This window comes from Artibeus jamaicensis, unplaced genomic scaffold, assembly GCF_021234435.1.
Source record: "Artibeus jamaicensis isolate MK-2021 breed Jamaican fruit bat unplaced genomic scaffold, CSHL_Jam_final scaffold_537, whole genome shotgun sequence".
Classification (NCBI taxonomy): Eukaryota; Metazoa; Chordata; class Mammalia; order Chiroptera; family Phyllostomidae; genus Artibeus; species Artibeus jamaicensis.
The window spans coordinates 42,247,513-42,267,546 of NW_026522047.1; the positions used below are offsets into that span (position 1 = coordinate 42,247,513).

General features: G+C 53.4%; 2 protein-coding genes across 2 annotated transcripts; both read right to left on the reverse strand.

Moving 5' to 3' along the window:
- Positions 1-2,229: 2,229 nt before the first annotated feature.
- On the reverse strand, positions 2,230-12,621 carry TICAM1 (TIR domain containing adaptor molecule 1). The gene is made up of 2 exons (XM_037165228.2): positions 12,461-12,621; positions 2,230-6,317 (listed from the first exon to the last, which is right to left on the reverse strand). The coding sequence occupies exon 2, from the start codon at positions 6,180-6,182 to the stop codon at positions 4,077-4,079; it is 2,106 nt and encodes a 701-aa protein (XP_037021123.2). The 5' UTR covers positions 6,183-6,317; positions 12,461-12,621; the 3' UTR covers positions 2,230-4,076.
- Positions 12,622-13,176: 555 nt separating this feature from the next.
- Positions 13,177-13,776, reverse strand: LOC128626308 (peptidyl-prolyl cis-trans isomerase A-like). Its single transcript, XM_053658141.1, has one exon. It carries the CDS (start codon positions 13,759-13,761, stop codon positions 13,192-13,194), a length of 570 nt encoding a protein of 189 aa, XP_053514116.1. The 5' UTR covers positions 13,762-13,776; the 3' UTR covers positions 13,177-13,191.
- Positions 13,777-20,034: the final 6,258 nt, after the last annotated feature.

The window sequence follows — 20,034 nt, forward strand, 5'->3', positions numbered from 1 at the left end:
TGAGCAAAGATCTGGAGGCAATGAGGCGGGAGCTATGGAGGTTTCTGGTGGAAGGACATTCCCAAGCATAGAGAACAGCTTGTGCAAAGGCCCTGGGGCAGGACCAGGCCTTTCCTGTGTGGCTGGAGTGGAGTGAGCAGGGGGAGAGAGGAGGAGGTGAGGGCAGGGAGGGGATGGGAGAAGGTTATACAGGGCCTCTGGGAGGGCTTGGGCTTTTATCCCAAGGGAGGGAGATGGGAGCCCTGGAGGGCTGTGGGGCAGAGGGGGAGCAGGACTTGACTTGGGTGCTCAGATGTGTCCTCTGGCTGCTTCAGGGAGAGCACAGGGTGGGGGGCCCGGGGTTGAATACAAATCAAGAGGATCTCTGGCATGGAGAACCGAGTGGCTGAGGACGGGGAACAGAGGGCAGCTTTACCCGATTCCACCTTGGTGCGTTTAGAATTGTGAACCATGGGAATGTATTTCTTGTTCAACAGAAAATAATTTTATTTTATTTTTTAAAAGATTTTATTTATTTATCTTTAGAGGGGAAGGAGAAAGGGAGAGAAACATCAATGTACGGTTGCCTTTCATGCGTCCCCTGCTGGAAACTGGCCTGCAGGGAACCAGCCTGCAACCCAGGCATGTGCCCTGACTGGGAATCGTACCGCAATCCTCTGGTTCGCAGGCCTGTACTCAATCCACTGAGCTACACCAGCCAGGGCAACAGAAGATAATTTTAAATACACATCTGTTGATTGTGTGTTTGTGTGCAGCACTATGCTGATTGTTGGGGAGGCTGGGGGTGGGGTGGGGGAGACCTGTCATTTTCTTTGTGCCTTGTCAGGCAGTGGGACACTCAGCCTGCTCTGGAGACATAAATTTGTGAGATCCAAATGCAGCCCACCTCCCCTCCCCAGTCCTGCCCAGGCCCAGCCGCAGCTGCATATATGCTGTGACACTGGGGGAACCGCTGCCCCCCAGACCCGGAGGGTGGGGAACATCCATACACTCAGAAAGACATCGTTCCAAGCAAGACACAGCTGTTGACTTCCAAAAAAACCCCCACAAATTATCTATTATTTATTCATACTTCACAATTTTTAAAGGGAACAATTTTTCTATTTCTTTTTTTTTTCTTTTCAATTTTTCTATTTTTCTTTCAGGCCATTTGGCTAAGAGGGTACATGGGACTTCCCCGAGAAATACCCAGGCGCATGTGGGCACCAGGGGGCGCTGGGGCAGCAGGAATGATAGCTGAGCCCCCAACTCTGGGAAACTGTGGGTCCCTCTCCCACCCCCAACCCCTCAACTCCCCACCACCCCTGGAGTTACCATGTTCTGCGTGGTCTTCTCTGCAGGCTCTTGCCATGCTCTGTCACCTCCAGGAACACTTCCCAGCCTGTTCCTCAGGTCTCAGCTTACTTCCTCCTTTCAGAAGCTTCTCAATCCCCTGTGGCTGGCCAAGGGCCTCTTTTAAGCTCTAGCAGCTCCCTAGATTTCCTCATCACAGCCCTAATTACCCCAGAATAGTCTTTGGCACGGGGCCACGCACACTGAGAAGACAGAATGGGGCTGTCCTGGGTCACCTCCTGGGTGACTGCTCAGTCACCACTGTGCCACAGGGCCTGCACGCAGTAGGACCTCAACAGATGTTGGTTGGATCAGTGGATAGAGGAATCCACGCTCTCCTTACTGACTGGTAACAGGTCTGTGCCCCGCGAAGTCCCCCACAGTCTCACATACGGCAGGTGCTCAGTAATTGTCTATCAAATAACTCAATTACCAAGCACTTACTATGTGCCATGCCCTGTACTGGCTCCTGAAAACACTAGTGAGCAAGACAGATCTGTCCCCAGCCTCTCAGGGTGGCCAGGGTGTGGTGGAGAAACCACAAAGTAACAAATAATGAAATTAACAAGAAGCATTGAAAAGTCAAGGCAACGGGCTATTCAGTCTTTGCTTGAGCTATAATCCAGTAGAGAGAATTCCTGCCCCTGAAGGCTACTTATATGTTGTGTGACCTTGTATAAGTAACTTCACCTCTCTGGGCCTCAGTTTTCTCATCTGTAAATTGGGGGACAATGATGGTCTCCAGCTCCTAGGCCTGTGGAGACAATGACATAAGCCCATCTGCCCTAGTTCCCGAGCTCCACCCTGGCTCCCAGTCTGTCCTCCCCACAGCAGCCACCAGAGGCCGCCTGTGAGCATCTGAGGTCCCAGCCCTTCTCAGCTCACCGCTCTCGCTCTCCAGGACTCGCAACTCTCTTAGCAGGTGGAGAGTGGAGCAGGGAACTCAAGCCCTCCATGTGGTCCAGAAGGCCCTGCACAACCTGCCTCTCCCAGCCCTCACCTCCTCCCTCCTTCTGTCCTGTAATCACATGGGCCTCCTAGTTGTTCCTCTGAAACGGCCAAACATGGCCTTACCCCAAGACCTTTGCACCAGCTGTTTCCTCCGCCCAGATCATCTCCACTCTATCCCACCCAGTTCTTTCCGTGGCCAGCGCCCTCTCTTCCTCTGGATCTTGGCTCCAACACCACCTCTTCAGAGAGGCCCTCTCTGGCCCCTGGGCCAAAGGGCTCTCTCCTGAGATACTCCCGCAGCTTGGCCCTGTTATCTTGGCTTCCTTATTTGATGACTCATTCACTGTTCCCCCTTCCTCCACCTTCAGCTGAAAAGAGAGCAAGGGACAATCATGTCTACCCCTGCAAACCATGCTGCCTGGGGAAATCCTGGCAGGCGCTCAGTCAGTGAATAAGCAAATATTCACTGCCACTGTCCAGTTACGACAGGGTATCTCCAAAACCCCTCCGATGGCACCCCACCCTAGAATCTAATCTCGGGATTTCCTCCCCAGGGTTTCACTTCATCGTGGCTGGGAGGCCAGGAGCAGAGCCCTGACAAAAATATGAGTCAGCCACTGAAAGCAAGTGCAGATGACAGTCCGGGTGACTCACACCAGGCCTGCTCTTTGGGGGCGGCAGGCACCGCAGGAAGGGGACACGAGGGAATGTTCAAATCAGATGGTTGGGTGGGGAGGGCCTTCTGGGCCCCCCACCATCTCCTCCCTGGGCAGTTTGGCTTCTTCCATTGTAACCTTCCCAGTTCCAACCCATGACTTTTGGGACCAGGATTCACCTCTTTGGGTCGACGGTTTCCCCCTCTATACATGTCCTGACCACAGAAGCTTCTACCTCAGGGGTCATTTGGGGAGATTCAAATATATTTAGACATTTAAATCCTCCAGAACTGTTAATGGTGAGTGCTCAAAAATCAATTCTACTCGTCTTCTCAAGAGAAGATGAATCCCCTCCTGCCAGGCATGCAAAGTTAATAAGTTCTTACCCTGACACTGGTGTTTCGGTGTTATGGGATGATTTACTGATGACCTTGAAACACTGAATTCATAAATCTACTCTGAGAAAGCAGAGACTCAAAGAGGTGAAGATGCCTGCCGAAAATCACACAGTGGGATCTGAGCCCAGCCTCGGCGAACACATGAAGGCAGGCCCCACGCCCCCAACTCCCCAAAAGAGCTGCGGCAGAAACTGCTAAATACCCACTTCCAGCATTAGAACTACTTTCAGCAATGCACACGTCCCTCAGAAGACTGCATTTCCCAGTTGCCTTTGCAGCCAGAGGAGCCCCCCCGTTCTGGCCTATGAAAGGAGCAGATATGGGAGACTTCCGATGTGTGCCCTGCAGAGAAGTGAGTTTCTCTTCAGTTTCCCTTTTTCGGGTACAGTAGGCATGTTTTTTTATCTTAACAAATCTCCCAGCAGTTTCCCAGAGGAGAACGGTGCTAGACAAGCATTCAATAAATATTTATTATAATTAAAACACCGTACTGATACCCCCTAGCCCATTCCCCACCACCACCATAAAGTTTGTGAACACCACATCTAACCCTGGCCTTCCTAAGTGCCGGAGACATTGGGATCCGTTTTGCACAATTTCCTGAGACATGAAGGTGTCCCTAGCAATGTCCTGAAAATAGCAGGTGACACCATCTTCCACTGCACCCCTGGAGATGGGAAGTCTCCAAGGTACAGCCCAAGGGCATCTGATGGTCAAGGTCATAAGCTTTGTCACTAGGTCACTCCGCTTCCTGTGTCTTGTCCTCAGGTGGCTGGGTCCCTCTTTGGTTCCACATGTGGTTGTTGAGCCCCAGCTGCACCATCTGCGCGTGGTGGATGATGAGGGGCTGCAGCCCTGGGCTCTGAGGGGACACAGGTGAGGCTTGTGGGAAGGGTGGGGGCTGTGGGGGCTGTGGGGGCAGTGGGGGCTGTGGGAAGGCCGGGCTGGGGGTGCCAGTCAGCCATGGAGGCAGGATTGGTGGCTGGTGGCTGGGCCAGGTAGGAAAGGGTGGCTGGGCTCCAGGAAAGGGTGGCCGGGCTCCCAGGGGCCCCTGAGCCCCAGAGGGCAACTGAGTCCCAAGTGCCATGCTGTTTCCAAAAGCTGCCTGGAGCTGCTCCATCTGTGAGTTCCAGGACAAGTAGGTCTGGAGATAGGTTGAGTAGGCGGCATTTAATGCAGCCGCCTGTTGCCGCTCACCCTCTAGATGTTGGCGTTGCTCCCGCAGGGCGCGAGCATCCTGTTCCCTCCTCCAGTTGGCCTTGCAAGCTCGCAGCTTATGGGGCTTGAAGGTGTTGGCTACCTTCCTGGCAAAGATCTCAGAGCGCTCGTCCAGCCACACCACGCTGGTGAGCAGCCTGGACGTGTCAGGGCTGAGCTGGGCCAGGGAGCTCTCTAGGGGCAGGAAAGGGACCACGCAGTCTTGCCACCCTGGCCGTGTGAGGCTGTTCATCAGCGAATGGTTCACCTGGTGCAGGCTCAGACAGCAGTCAAAGTTGGCAGTGAGCAGCAGGAGGGTGAAGGCCGAGTGCTCTATGGCGTCCTGCAGGCAGCTCAGCTTGCTGCGCCCAGGCACCTGGAAATCCTCGCAGAGGGTGGCCCCGTCGGACACACCCAGGGCCTCGAGCTTGTCCCGGACACGCAGGGCAATGTGCTCGTCTGCCTTGGCGTGCAAGACCACAAAGTTGTAGAATTTCTGCTCTGATGACTCTGCCTCTGTGGAAGGGGGACGCAGGTTCAAGGAGGCCAGGTGAGCGGAACAAGGAGTCGACAGAGAAGGACAGGGAGGGGATGTCTTCGGGGCCAGGGGACTTGGGGGGCATGGCTGGGCTGTCGAAGAAGGGGTATCTTCTCTGGGAGTTTGTAGTGGCATCTGGTCCTTGATGGGGCAGGTGTTTCTGGAGGGCGAGGGGAGAGATTTGGGGGTGGGTGACACTTCCGTGCATTCCACCGGGTAGTGGGCACTGGTGTCTGGAGCTTCAGAGGGGTTGGACGGGCCAGCGGGGCTTGCATCTGAGGCCATCTCTGGAAGCCCGGGGTCTGGGCTATTTGATGGCACCAGGATGTCGGCCATCTCTCCCGACATAGGCCAACTCATCTCCTCAGGCTCCTGGCAGCCTGTGGGGACAGGCTGGTGCGCCGGGGGCTCAGCACACAGCTTGCTGGGCCCATGGGGGCTGCGGGGCTGGCTGAGGAGGGCCACAGTGGGCGACTGGCTAATTTCCAAGTTGCTGGCCAGGGAGGCTGGGGTGCTGGTGGATCTCAGGGAGCATCCTCTGCTCCAGTCCACGGGGTCCTCGATGGGCCGAGGGAGGCTGCGGGTCGCGGAGGGGGCTGCCGAGGATGGCGGGAGGCAGCCCAGAGCAGAGTGCAGGGGATGGAAGCCCCCAGGGTCCCTGACGATGTCCCACCCGCACCGTTCCCGGGCCTCCTCCTGGAGCTCCCTGAGCTGGGGGTCATCCCTGGAGCTGAAAGCCTGGAGGGCTGCCCGGTAGGCCGCATCCCGCATAGAGGCCGGGCACAGCTTCTCCTCGGCGAGCAGGTGGTACACCCGGGCGACAGCCCAGGACACGTCTGGGGGCTCTTCTGTGGCCTCAGCGCCGCTGCCCATGCTGGCCCACTGGGAGGCCACGAGCCGGGCTGCCGCATCTGCCTTCAGGGCCTCCAGGGAGATCCTGGCCTCGGTCTCCTGGCCCAGCGTCAGAAGCACCATGGCGTGCAGGAGGTCCGCTCCCCGCCAGCATGGGTGCAGGATCTTCAGCTTGTGCTTAAGATGCAGGAGCTTGTTCTGGCCTGCTGTGCTCAGAATGTCAAAGGCACTGGAGAGCGAAGGGCCGGTGCAGGCCATGGGCAGGGTGGGCGGGGCCTCCAATGACAGAAGCGCTGGCTGGTGGAGGCATATTCCACACTGCCTGCCGTCCTGCACGCCCGGCGTCCCCTACCTGCTCACCATACCAGACTCCAGGGAACTGCCAGAGCAGACCTGTGGGAAGCAGGAAGCGTGTTACTACCAGAGGGGGGGTACCCTGGAGTACCCCAGATACCCCACCCTCAGAGGCCACCATGACCTATCAAATCGGGGAACCTTGGGCAAGACATGTCATCTCCTCCAACCTGTTTCCTCCTCTGCAAGAGGATAGCAGCTGACACTTTCCACGTGTCACCCTAGAGGCAGACACTGCTATTTCCCCTCATTTGCAAATGAAGTGAGCCAGAGAGGTGAAGTTACTTGTGCAAAGTCAGAGAGCCAGTGAGTGAGAGCTGGGATTTGAACCCAAGCAGTCTGGCTCCAGAGGTCGTGTGCCTAGCCATGAGACTATGCTGCCTATCACGACAATAATAAGTCCACTTATGGGATTGTTTCAGGGAACTGAGTTATGTCAATGTACGGGAAGCTCTCGGTCCACTGACTGGAGGTCGGCAGGTGCCCGACACATGTTTGGGTGGCTGTGGTGAGCCCCCCACCCTGGCATTCAGAGCCATGGTGGTCCTTCCAACACTGTGTCTGAGTCAGCCCCTGGGGCTGTGAGAAGATGGCAGAACCGAGGGGGTGTCACTCATGACATAAGTTATAAAACACGCTGGCTTTCTCTCTTCCTCTGTCATGCTGTCGGGGGCAAACCATGTCGTGAACAGCCCCACGGAGAGGCTTACGTGGTGAGGAACTGAGGGCCCCTCACCACTAGCTGGGCGGGGAGTGAGCTTGGGCTCCCACCAACTCCAGCCCCGGTCAAGTCTTCGGGTGAAGCGGCCCAAGTGGCCAGCTCATCTGTGACCTCCATGAAGACTCCAAGACAGAACCCCCTGCCTCTCTGCCCCCAGATGCCTGATGCTCAGAAACTGTGTGAGATCATACATGTTTGTTGATTTTAAGCCACGAAGTTCTGGGGTGATTTGTTATGCAGCTACATACATAGCTAACTGATACAAGCAGCATTGTTAATACAGTGCGCTCACCATTACCGTGTGCTGGCTCTATGCCTCACAGCACTGCCACGCCACGCGGAGGCTGTGTCCTCTTCTAGGTCTCAAAAAATGGCAGCCTGATTCCCACTTCAGGCTCTTTGCAGGCACCGTCCCCTCTGCTTAGAGAACCTTATCCCCAGACCTTCGCCTGGGTGATCTTAGTCTCCTCGCTCAGCTCTCAGGTACAGCGACAGCACCTCAGGTGCGGCAGAGCCTCCACAACCACCTCAGCTCCCCATACCAGCCTGTCCCTCCCACATCCCCCTGTTTCCCCCACAACAGAATTTGCCCCGGGAGAACTTTTCCTGTGCATTAAACCTTTCGCGTTTACTGTCTGCCTTCTGACTGGGGACATCGGAGGGTGCGGGGCGAGTCTCCCCGGGGCTAGGACAGTGAACCACAGGACAGGCGCCTGACAAACCCCTGCTGTGTGAATGAACCAGCCTCAGAGAGAAGGCCTTTCCAAGGGCACCTAGCCAAGACGGTGGGGAGGGTGTCCCAAACACTGTAATTTAAGTCACCAGGTGCACAAATCATGTCACGTTCAGACTGGGGGAAAACACAGGTCCATTCCAGGGGGCCAAGAACACCGCACCTGCACCCCAGCTCGGCGGGGCCCTACTGCCCGTGCCTCCGGGGCACCACAGCGAGCAACCACAGCCAGAGCAGCGCTGCTCAGTGGGGAAGCCTCCTCTCCCCAGGGGACACCGGGTGTGGTCTGGGGACACTTCTGGTTGTCCCAGCGGTGGGGGAAGGTGCCCCTGGCATTGAGTGGGTGGAGGCCAGGGATGCTGCTCATTCACCACGCGCCCAAGACAGCTCCCCGCAGAGAGCGATCTGGCCCCAAATGTTGGTAAACGCTAATGTTGAGGGACCCTAGTCTAGAATTCAAGACTTCTAAAAACTTTTATTATTTATTGATGTTTTTAGAGAAAGGGGTGGCAATGGAGAGAGACATTGATTTGTTGTTCTACTTATTTATGCCCTCACTGGCTGATTCTTTTTTTTTTTAAGATTTTATTTATTTATTTTTAGAGAGAGGGAAGAGAGGGAGAAAGAGAGGGAGAGAAACATCAGTGTGTGGTTGCCTCTCACATACCCCCTGCTGGGGACCTGGTCTACAACCCAAGCATGTGCCCTGACTGGGAATCGAACCGGCTACACTTTGGTTCGCAGGCCGTGCTCAATCCACTGAGCTACACCAGCCAGGGCTTCATTGGTTGATTCTTATATGTACCCTGACTGGGGATCAAACATACAACCTTGGTGTATTGGGGTGATATTCTAAGCAACTGAGCTACCCAGCTGGAGCTAGGATTCAGGATTTTTAAAAATTTTATTTCGAGCAGATGCCATATTGTTTACTGGGACACCTGGGGCCAAGGTTGGTGGTTCCAAGGAGGTCAGTGGCAGAGCAGAGACAGTACAGGGGGATGCAGGCCTCAGGGAGTGGAGGTGCGAGGGGGCGTGACCAAGGGGCGTGACCGAGGGAGGACAGCAGTGGTGCAGAGAACAGCAGTGCTGTGGGGAGGATGTAAGGAGGTTGGTGGCTGCCTGGATGTTTGGAAAATGGAAGTGGCCTGGCGTGTTGAAATGCTGGTCGGGAGAAGAAAACAGCTGAGACCCAAACAACGGAGCTGCCTTTCTAGTGTGGAGGACAATTAACAAGTACGTGAGTGAAATTCTCAGTGTATCAGTGGGTGATAAGAGCCATGGAAAAACATAATGGGGGGGCATTCATGAATACCCAGAATCAGGGTGGGTGTCTGCAAGTTTAAACACTGTGGTTCAAGAAAGCCTCAGTGAAAAGAGAGATTTCATTAAGACATAACAATGGGGAGGGAGTTGACCCCTGGGGTCTTCTGAGGGAAGAGAACATCCAGGCAGAGGGAACAACCTGTGCAAAGGTCCTGGGGTGGGACTCTGTCTGCCGCATTGGAGGAACAGCGGGGAGGCCACTGTGGCTTACCAGGGTGAGTGAGGGTGGGGAGAAAGGTGGTGAGAACAGGGAGGGAAGGGGCGGGGGGGGGTCATACAGGGCTTTGCAGGGAGGACTTGAGTTGCTACCCCAGTTGAGGGGGGACCCGAAAACAAAAACCACCTTGGCACTGTCTGAATGTAGTGGCTTTGACTTGTGCATGGTGCTGTGAGTGAAGACTGGCTTAGCAGGACCGGATCTGCTAATGTTTCAAGAGGAGTTGGACAACATTCGGATTTTCAGGAAGCTGCTAGGTTTTGCCAAGTTGGCAGCCAATGCAAATAAGTGAACTTGTGAGCTTAAAAAAAGAGGATCATGGGTCCTTGGGGTCGTGGATGGCCAGTGTGTCATCCACGGAGGAAAAACTCTAAAAATACCTGTTTTTTTAAAGAAGGTTTTATTGATTTACTTTTAGAGAGAGGGGAAGGGAGGGAGAAAGAGAGGGAGAAAAACACTGATGTGTGAGAGAAACATCTATCAGTTGCTTCTTCCATGCTCCCAACCGGGCACCTGGCCAGCAACCTAAGCATGTGCCCTGACTGGGAATCGAACTGATGACCTTTTGGTTTATGGGATGACGTCCAACCCACTGAGCCACACCAGTCAGAGCTAAAACTATTTGTTGTATAATAAGTAAATGGTATGAGGAGAGGGAGGGATACATACACAGTATTCATTCATTCAAGAAGTAATTTTTCAGGTTCAACCATGTAATGGGCATCATTGAATATACCAGGACAGTAAGAGAAAAAAACAGATATAGATTCTTCCCTCTTGGAGCTGACAGTCCAGTGAGTACATTAATTATATATTATAGATGATATCTATACAATATATGTATAAAATGTATATTAAATTCATAATTCAGGCAGCGGAAACAGCATGTGCAAAGGCCCTGGGGTAGAACTGTATCTGGTGTGTTGGAGGAACAATGAGCAGGCCCACATGGCTAAAGCAGAGTAATTTGGGGGAGGAGATGAGGGCTGGTGGGGGGCAGGTCATGCCAGACCTTGTGCATGGTGGGGAGGTTTTGGGCTTTTACCCCACTGCGATAGGAGCCCTGGAGGTCTGTGGATGGGGGATGAGGGGAACGGCAGGGCCTGACTCGGGGGTTTACAGCCCAGAGGGGCTATTGCAGGGAAGACAGACTGCTGGGGGCAAGGACAGGAGCAGGGGTACTGGGGACCAAGGTGGAGGTGACCACTGGTTCTGGCAAGCAGTGATGGGTGCTGGACCAGGTGGTAGTCTCAGTGAAGGATGGGAGTGGTTGGGTCTGTGGGTAATTTGGAGACAGCGAGGGAGCGGGAGGAGGCAAGGACACCTGGGCTTGTGGCACAAATGCTTGAGCCTGGAACGATGTGGAAGAAGCTGATTTGGGGTTAGGAGGGAGTGACCAAGGGTTGTTTTAGGCTCCGGTCACCTCCCTGCCCTCACCTCTTTCCATTCTCCCCCTCGGCCCCTTTGATCCAGCCACCCTGTTCATTGACTACTCCGCGCTGGATCCTGTCTCGGAGCCTTTACTCTGGCTGTTCCCTCTGCCTAGAGCACCCCAGATAGACACACAGCTGGCTCCCCTGCGTCCTTGAGCTCTCAGCTTAAATGGCATCTCCTCATCAAGGTCAGACCTTGGCTACCCTGCTGAACACTAAACCCCATCCCCCCACACTCCCTGCCTTTTTTTTTTTCTCCTGTCAACTTCTCACCACCTGACACTTTCATTTGCTTACTTTGTTGAATATGCATCACTTTCCACTGGATTAAGTTCCAGTGACACAGGCATGTCCCATCCATCCTGTTCACAGGTGTATCTCTGGTGACTGGCACACAGTACGTGCTTAATAAATATTTACTGACTGAATATATCAATGAATGGACAGAATAGCATCTGGCACACAGTGGGTCCTCAAAACCATTTCCTTTCTTCCCAAGAAGACAATGAGTCTGATCTGCTCCCCCCAGCCCTAGAGCATAGTGGGGGTGCACTTCACTCCTTTTGGCTAATTAAGAAATGTCACAAGACCTGCCAAGCAAAACATAGCCAGACCGCCTCTGAAAGCTGTACAGGAAACCAAAGAGGCAGTTATTCATTAAGTGCTTACTGAGCACCTACTACGTGCCGGCCCCTTCCCACACCTGGCTCTGAGGAATCCTCACACCAGGCCAGTCCACTAGCCTCACACCAGGCTACTTGATGTCCACTCTCGGTTTGGCATGCATTGCTGTCACCTTTCAGTTTTTGCTGATTGTCTTGATTGTGAGCTCCATGAGGGCCCTACATGGTCCCTACTGTGTGTCCAGCACACTCAGCAGTGTCTCCTGGCCTAGAGCAGGTACTCCATAAACGTTTGCTGGAGATTTAATAAATGCCCCTGAATCAGAGGAAAAAAGAGGACCAGGCAGTTTGGGGAGTCTGCCTCACTGACCTACCCACCCCCAAACTCTGGAACTCACACCGCAGACCTCCGGCCTGCCTGGGTCACACTGCAGTGCCCGCTCTGCTGATCCCCTGCCTCAGCCACAGTGAGAAGGAAGACAGATGTGTGGGCACGTGGCCACCAGCGCTCTGGCAGGTGCCAGCGCCAGCACCTGACAGATTTGCCAATCCCAGACCCCACGGAAAAGGATAGGAGGTTGGGGCGGGGTTGGAGATTTCCCGATTTCAGCTGATCCAGGGCAGGTCAAGGGACCTATCGTGAAAGGGGGGTTCTGGTGGGCCCTGGGGGCCCACACCCTGAATCCCCTGGGGAAGGTGGTGTTTGGGACTCAGAAGGAGCTAAGAGGGGCGGCGGAAGCAGCGGGGGCAGAGCCCCTGGGGCAAGAGGAACAGAGGCTAAGGCAGAGAAAGCTCTGAGACTTGAGGATCAGAAACCTAGGGGAGAAAAGGGGGCGGAGATTAAAGGAGATCTGAGGGACTGGGAAAAATTCAGGGTGTTGGAAAGGAATTCAGGGAATTCAGAAAATTCGTGTGGAAGGAACAGGGGGTTGGGAAGGACCTGAGTTACCAGAGACGCGGACGGGAGCCTTGAGAGGGGCACCGCACTTGCGGCGCTCAGACGCCGGAAGCTCGGAGCGCTGGGGCAGCCGGACTTGAACCTGGCAAGGCCCCGCGGTGCCCAGACAACAGCAGGCGCCCCAGACACACACCGCGACACAAAGCCGACCCTCGCGCCTTCTCCACTTACCTGGGCTTCGGTGGTGGGGTGACAGCACACGCCACTCAAGGCCTTGGGGCCTGAGTTTGTGGCGGGAACGCGCGGCAGTAGCGCGGGCGGAGGGCCGAGCACGGAGGCAGTGTGGGCGGGCGCTCCCGGCTGCCAGCCGTTTCCGAGGGCAGGGCGGGAGCACGGGAGGTGAGGTCACACTTACCCTGGCAGCACCGGAAAGTCCCCGAGCGGTCCCGCAGCACCTCCCTCCTCCGCTCTGCACGCCTCCCCGCTGCAGATTGGGCACGAGTGGTAGGCGCGCTCTGGACACCAGGACAGGGGTCAAAGTCCTACCCTAGGCCCCGGGGGACACAGTCTAGTGAGAAAAGGACCACAATTTAAAATCAGAGAATCTCCACTAGTGATCAGAGCTGTCCAGGAAATAGACCAGGGGCTGGGGAAATGGGGCGTTGACCCGGGGGCGCCCCCAAATTGCGGGAATGGGAATCCAGGAGTTGTTTTGGGGAACCCATGTGGTGGGATGAGGGGGAGCAAGATAGCATGTCTTTTTTGTTTAGTTTTTATTTTACAATCATAAACTTAACTCCGCAGTCCTGCTAAACTTGGAAGGGGTAAGGAAAACATGGAACCCAATGGGCTGGGCAAGAGCACGAAGATGATAGACCATTCCAAGCAGATGGGGGCGAGAGGGTGCTCTCCTGAGCCACAGAGGGAATGGTCAGGTGGTTACGATAAAGCAAAAGTCACGTTTATGAGAGTTGTCCACAGTCAGCAATGGTGATCTCCTGGCTGGTCCTGCCATCCCTGGACCCGTAGCGCTCCATGGCTCTCACGACACCCATGCCGTCCTTCACCCGGCCGAAGACCACATGCTTGCCGTCCAGCCACTCGGTCTTGGCCATGCAGATGAAAAACTGCGAACCGTTTGTGTTGGGTCCAGCGTTTGCCATGGACAAGATGCCAGGACCCGTGTGCTTCAGGGCGAAATTCTCATCATTAAACTTCTCCCCGTAGATGGACTTGCCGCCTGTGCCGTTGTGGCGCGTGAAGTCCCCACCCTGGCACATGAATCCCGGAATAATTCTGTGAAAGCAGGAGCCTTTATAACCAAAGCCTTTCTCCCCAGTGCTCAGAGCACGAAAGTTTTCTGCCGTCTTTGGGACTTTGTCTGCAAACAGCTCGAAGGAGATGCGCCCCAAGGGCTTGCCTTGAACAGTGACATCGAAGAACACGGTGGGGTTGACCACAGCGGGGCACGGGAAGCCCCCGGGCAGCCGCGTCTGCAAGGCCAAGATGGTACATCCTGAAGCTGCACACATGATGTTTTAGAATTTGCAGGGGTCCTAACCTTTCAGGTGTCCTGGACCCAGAAGGGACATATCTATGGGGCACAGCCAAGACACCGTACTCAGGGCCATCGCACTTTTAGAGGCATTGAATCCAGCCTGGATTATATTCATCCTTATACCAATGCAGTTGTAAAATGTAGTATTGATTGATTGATTTTAATGGAGTAAGGGGCCTACCAAATTATAAATGCCTTCTTCTGAGCTTCTTTGTCTGCCTGGAGAACTGAGGAGCCTATTCTCAAAATACCACTTGTAGATTCACAAAGCAAAATACAGGAGGTTATAGGGATATTGTTACAATGCATTTATTAAAATATTTTTTAAACAAGTTAGTAGTCCATCATTGGATGAATGGATAAACAAAATGTGGTATTTCAATTCAAAGGACTGCATGGTGTTCAGCCTTAAAAAGGAAGTTCTGCCCTGCCTGGGTGGCTCAGTTGGTTGCAGCAGCATCCTGTACACCAAAAGAGCATGAGTTTGATTCCCGGTGAGCGCACGTGCCTGGGTTCCAGGTTTGATCCCCATTTGAGGTACATGGTGTGGGGTGGGGCAGCCAGTGTTTCTCTCTCTCTCACCCTTCCACTCTCTCCAGAATCAATAAACATATCCCCGAGTGAGAAAAAGGAAGTTCTGACCCCTGCTGCAGCATGGATGAACCTTGAGGACAAGACACTCAGAGACGTAACTGACACAGAGGGACCGACACTGTGTGATCCCACTCACGTGAAGTCCCTAGAGGAGTCAGGTTCGAAGAGACACACAGACAGTGAGAGCGGGGCTGGGGGAGAGGTGTTTCATCAGGACAGCGTTTGAGTCTGGGAAGATGGAAAGGTTCTAGAGACGACGGGGTGGGGGTGGGGGGCAGCGTGAGTGGACTTAACGCCACTGAGCTGTGCACCGAAAAATGGTTACGGTGGTAGATTTTAAGTATGTTTTACCACAATTTTTAAGACCCCAAAAAACCTTGAAAGACAATCACTTTAAAAATTGTTTTGACCCCTGGCTGGTGTGGCTCAGTGGACTGAGTGCAGGCCTGTGAACCAAAGGTTTGAAGTTCAATTCCCAATCAGGGCACATGCCTGGGTTGCAGGCCAGGTCCCCAGGAGGGGGCGTGAGAGAGGTAACCACACGTTGATGTTTTTCTCCCTCCCTCTCTGTCTAAAAATAAAATCTTTTAAAAATACTTTTGAAATAGAGCTACTCTGAAACAGACACTTGGGGAGATGCCGTTACCACCGTATTAACCAACAAGATCTAATGACGTCAGCGACGCTGTGGTGGATGGAGATGGGCGTCGGCAGCACTTGGAGCATCTGCAGCAGCACAGTCTGACGGGAAAACACCTGTGGTGAAGTCCCAAGTCCTGTCAACTTTGTTCATAAGTTAAGCAAATGATAAACACCAATGAGAGTCAGTGAAGATAAAGATGTGTATTCTTCCCCAGCAGTTCGTGGACACCCTGAACTCTGTCATCAGGTCCTACAAGAGGTCCGCAGATCTCAGGACAAAGTTCACCTAAAGGATCATGGGGTCAGGGGGAGCAAGCGGAAGTTATAGGGAGGCAACCCCCCAGCAGGCCCTTACTTAATGCCTGGTTCTGGCTCTGGTGAGGGAGACATTTTAATGAGTACCTACTGTGTGCTAGGCATGAGCAGGCTTTGGGGCTACGTCAGGAAGAAAGAAGTGGTCCCTGCCTGTGGGGCCTCTGGAGCTGGAGGGGGAGAGTGCATTGAACCCGCCTCCCCAAGCCTCTCTCCCCGCTGGCCCACCGTCACCAACTTTTGTGCCTGCCCCTAAGCCAGATACGTCTGACCCATGACTTGACCCTTCCAGGAGGTTTGAATGTGCCCCTCTTATAGGTGAGAGACTGAGGCTCGGAGGGAGGAACAGCTGGAGCATGCCAGCTTCAGGGGGGACCCTGGGCTCCAGATGGATAAGTCTGACCGCCTGCAGACAGGCTGCCCACCTCCCTGCTTCAGTGATGGAAAGGCCACATTCAAGTTGGGTGCTCATCCCTTCAGTTTGGACACGTGTGCGCATATCCATGCATGTGACATTTAGTATTCTTCAGTCTGGTTTGGCTTTTTAATTCATACATGCCGGAAGTCAGCAAGTGGTTTTTTTTTTTTTTCCTGTAAAGGACCAGATAGTAATTATTGTTGGCATTTCTGGCCTGACATGATGCTGCTGTCATAGCACTCACAGGTAATGTGTCAATAAATGAGCGTGAGTGTGTGCGAATAAAACTTTATTTACAAAATCAGGTGGTGGACCAGACACTGGCCCTAGGTCGCTGACTCTGGACATAGAAGGCATCAATATTTAGCTTTATTCCATCAACATCTCTAACGTTTTTCTAATCAAAAAATGTGTAGCCTAACCTTGTTCTTATTGTGTCATGGTTTCATTAAGCGTGGCTGTATCACCATTTATCGAGTCCCCTGTCACTGGACATGCTGGTTGCTTCCACTATTCCCCCACAGCAGGCCTCGCTACCTTACAAGGTGGTAGTTACGAGCACAGCACCGGGGTGGGGGGAGATCTGAGTGCTGTGACCCTTACCAGCTAGCTGTGAGGTGGGCTAAGGGCCAGTACTCTGACTGGTGCCTCAGTGTCCCTACCTGGTAACATGGAAGTGATGATAGCACCTGTCGGCAGGGTGTCTGGAAGGTAGCTGCAGGGAAGGGGAACTTCTGGGACTTCTCCTCCCACGTGGAAAAGATACATTCTCGCTCTTACTAAATGCTACTGCTTGTTCTGCAAATCAGCACTCCCTGTATGTACTCCCACCGGAAGTGAACAAAAGTGTTCATTTCCTCTATCACCACCCCATGTTACTTTCACTTTCTTAATTTGTACTGAAGTACAATTTATAGGTGCTAAAGTACATAAATCTTAAATGAGCATCTCAGTGGGCTTTTGCATATATATATATACATATATATATATATATATATATATATACATACACACACACTCCCAGTAGCCAACACCCAGATCAAGAGGTAGGTCATTTCAGACTGGAGAACTGCCCATCAGCCCCTTCTCCATCATCACCCACTGGGCTACCACTATGCAGATTTCTCTCATCACAGCTTAGTTTCACTTGTCTTGAAACTTCATTGAAATGGAACCACAGTATGGATTCTTTTGTGTCTGGCTTCTTCCACTCAACAACATGCCTGTGACTTTCATCCATGTGGTTATAAATACCAAATATTGGTAATTTATCCTTGTCCCTTGCCATACAGTATTCCACAGAATGCGTCTACCCCAATTGCTTATCTGTTCTCTTCTGGATGTCCAGCCGGGTTGTGTTTCAGTTGGGGGCTGTTGTGACTAAAGCAGCCGTGAACATTTGGGGGCAAGTCCCTGTGTGGACAGCCACACAATGCTTGGGCACAAACGCAGGATGGGGCTGCTAGACCCTAGGGGAGGAGTCCCAGGCTGCTTTTCAAACAAGGCTTTGTAAATCCTTGCCCCACCGACCCAGGGCTCTCAGGAGACAGCTACATCCCCCTGCCCTTGCTAATGAGAAAGCACAGAAGGTCATTTTAGCTCTTTGGGGGCCTGGTGGGTGTGAGCCGAAGTCCCCCTCTCCCTTGCATGCCTCAGTTGAGGGCAGGCATGGTGCTGGTTCATCCCACCACCCCAGCATCAGCCGCAGCTATCCTGCACCCCCACACCAAGCCACTGCTGGAGACAGGCCACGCCCCTAGCTTTGGCACCATCGGTGTGGCCGACTATTGGCGAGAGGATGTTTCCAGTTACTGCAGCAAAACACATTGCAGCTTTTAGCCACCAGGAGGAATATTTAAGTCTAAGCAGTCAAATGCAGCAGGAAGCACATCCCAAGCAGAGGCTGGCAAACTTTTCCTCCACAGGATGGGATTGTAGAAATTTTAGGCTCTGTGGGCTGTGGACTTAGAAAAAGAGACCCTCCCTCTTCCCATCTCAACCTTTAAGAGAGAGGGGATTTCCCCAGCGCCACCAACAGTATTTTTTTGTTTTACAAAGAAAAGTCTGCGATTGCTCATCCATCAGAATAGGAACGAACACAAGAGAGCAAACCAGACGCTGCCTGGGATGGATAAACAGTCTTCTAATTACATCACAACTGACTTTACAAAAGAACTTTGGAAAATATGTTGAAAGCCTCCAAGTTCATGGAAACTTGCTAGACAAAAATAAGTAACGAATACATCCCGTTTCACAGAGGGGCGGGAACAATGATGAGCAGAGAAGCCAATCGGCCACGCTCCTCCAGCAAGCCGGCGGAGTACGTGCTGAAAGACAGGGACCCTGACTTGCTTTGCCAGGTCCTCGTGGGCTCCGGGGCCAGCCTGCCCAGGTCTGAGACCTGGGTCTGCGACCACTTATGGACCAGGAGACTGAGCAAATTATGTGTTTTCTATCTGCCTCAGTTCCCCCACCTCAAAAATAGGAAGATTAGTAGCAACCACCTCAGAGAGCTAAAATGAGGACGAGGCTGACATCCAGCAAGTGCTCTCGGAAAAGCACCCGACTCACAGCCATGCTCGCTGCTAGCGGAGCATCCTTAGTGCAAAAAGAGATTTACTCCCTGACAGATTAGCAGCCCTGTTTGGGGAACCTCGGTGGCTCATGTAAGCAAAAGGCATGAAAATAGTGTTTGGGAGGGAACCAACTAATTCACTGGTCCTCACCAGGGGGTGATTCTGCTCTCAGGGGAGGCTGGGCAACATCTGAGGATAGATACGGTTGTCACGACCTGGCATCAAGTGAACAGGAGCCAGGGATGCTGCTGAACACGCCACAGTGCCCAGGACGGCCCCCCGCAGAAAATGACCTGGCTCCAAATGTGCACTGTACCAAGGGGGGCGAACTCCGAGGTAACACCAGTATCAGGCTCTTTAAATGCACAATCACCCACGACCTTTGCAGCGGAGCTACAGTGAAGCTGGGTCTCAGGTGATGACACTGAGGGTAGGGAAGCAAAGGCCCCCACCCAGGGCCGCCCATCAAGGACCAGGGAGCCGCCCAGTAGACCTGTGTCCCGTCACTGGGCTGGGACCAGGGGTGCCAGCCAGCACTGAGGAGCACAGAACGCCCGGCCCTCAGGAACGTGCAGCAAATAGAAAAAGTACAGGTTAGTGGCACTGAAATCGCGGCTGAGAGGCGGTGACCCTATTACCTAGCTGTGTGTTTCTATTTTGTCACCTCTAAAAAAGGGAGACCTAAACTGCAAGACTGAGAAGATTAAAGGGGTATGTGTGAGAAGTGAGGGAAACAGCCCTGGGCCGGAGCGGGCAAGGAAGGACTGGGCTTCAGTGTCGTAAGTAAAGGGCAGCAGAGCAGAGCGGTGGGGACACAGCCAGTGACACGAGTGGACAAGCTGAGTTCTCTATTCAGTGGCAACTGGAAGTCTTTGCACCTGGTGTGAGCTCCCTGCAGCTGCCGCCAACAATGACCACAAACTAGAGGCTGAAAAAAACCACAATGCATTCTCTTACAGTTCCAGAGGTCCGAAGGCTGAAATGAGTCTCATGGGGCAAAATTCAAGGTGTTGGCAGGGCTGGTTCTTTCTGGCAGCTTCAGGGGAAAATCTGTTTCCTGCCTTTCCCAGCTTATAAAGGTGTCTACATCCTTGGCTTGCGGTCTCATCCTCCATCCTCCATCCTCCATCCTTGGCTTGTGGTCTCATCCATCTTCAAGGCAAACAGCAGAGCACCTTCCTATCTTCACTTCTGTCCTCACATCTCCGCCTCTGACCCTCCAGCCTCTCTCTGCCCTAAAGGACCCTTGCGATGACATTTAGGGCCCATCTGGGTAATCCAGGATCACCTCTCATCTCCAGATTCTTAACTGAATCCCATCTGCAAAGTCTCCTCTGTCAAGCAGAAAGGTCCTAGGGGTCAGGATGTGAATGTTTTGGGGGGGTCGGTTTGCCACACAGTTCCCCCCACACCTAAGAAGCTCTACTACAAAAAATGCAGCAGGCTTCTCGCTCTGCTACGTACCTATGACAGGACATGGCCCAGGGGGCAAGGCTCCGGCACGCCAGGGTGGGGAGGAAAGGCCCTCGCGGCCTGCTCTTCTGTAACGTCAAGGCCAAGCCAGTATGGCGAGCACACTGCTGACAACCAACATGGGTGCCAGACTTCAAGTTCAGTAGCAGGTCCACCCCTGTCCCACCCATGTCACAGAGACCCCTGGAACTGCTCAGCTGCTGGGAAAACACATACACATACACACACATGC

Bases quoted from the DNA above. Each gene is read 5' to 3' on its own strand.
- LOC128626308 (XM_053658141.1), bottom strand. From the start codon at position 13,761: ATGTGTGCAGCTTCAGGATGTACCATCTTGGCCTTGCAGACGCGGCTG.
- TICAM1 (XM_037165228.2), bottom strand. From the start codon at position 6,182: ATGGCCTGCACCGGCCCTTCGCTCTCCAGTGCCTTTGACATTCTGAGC.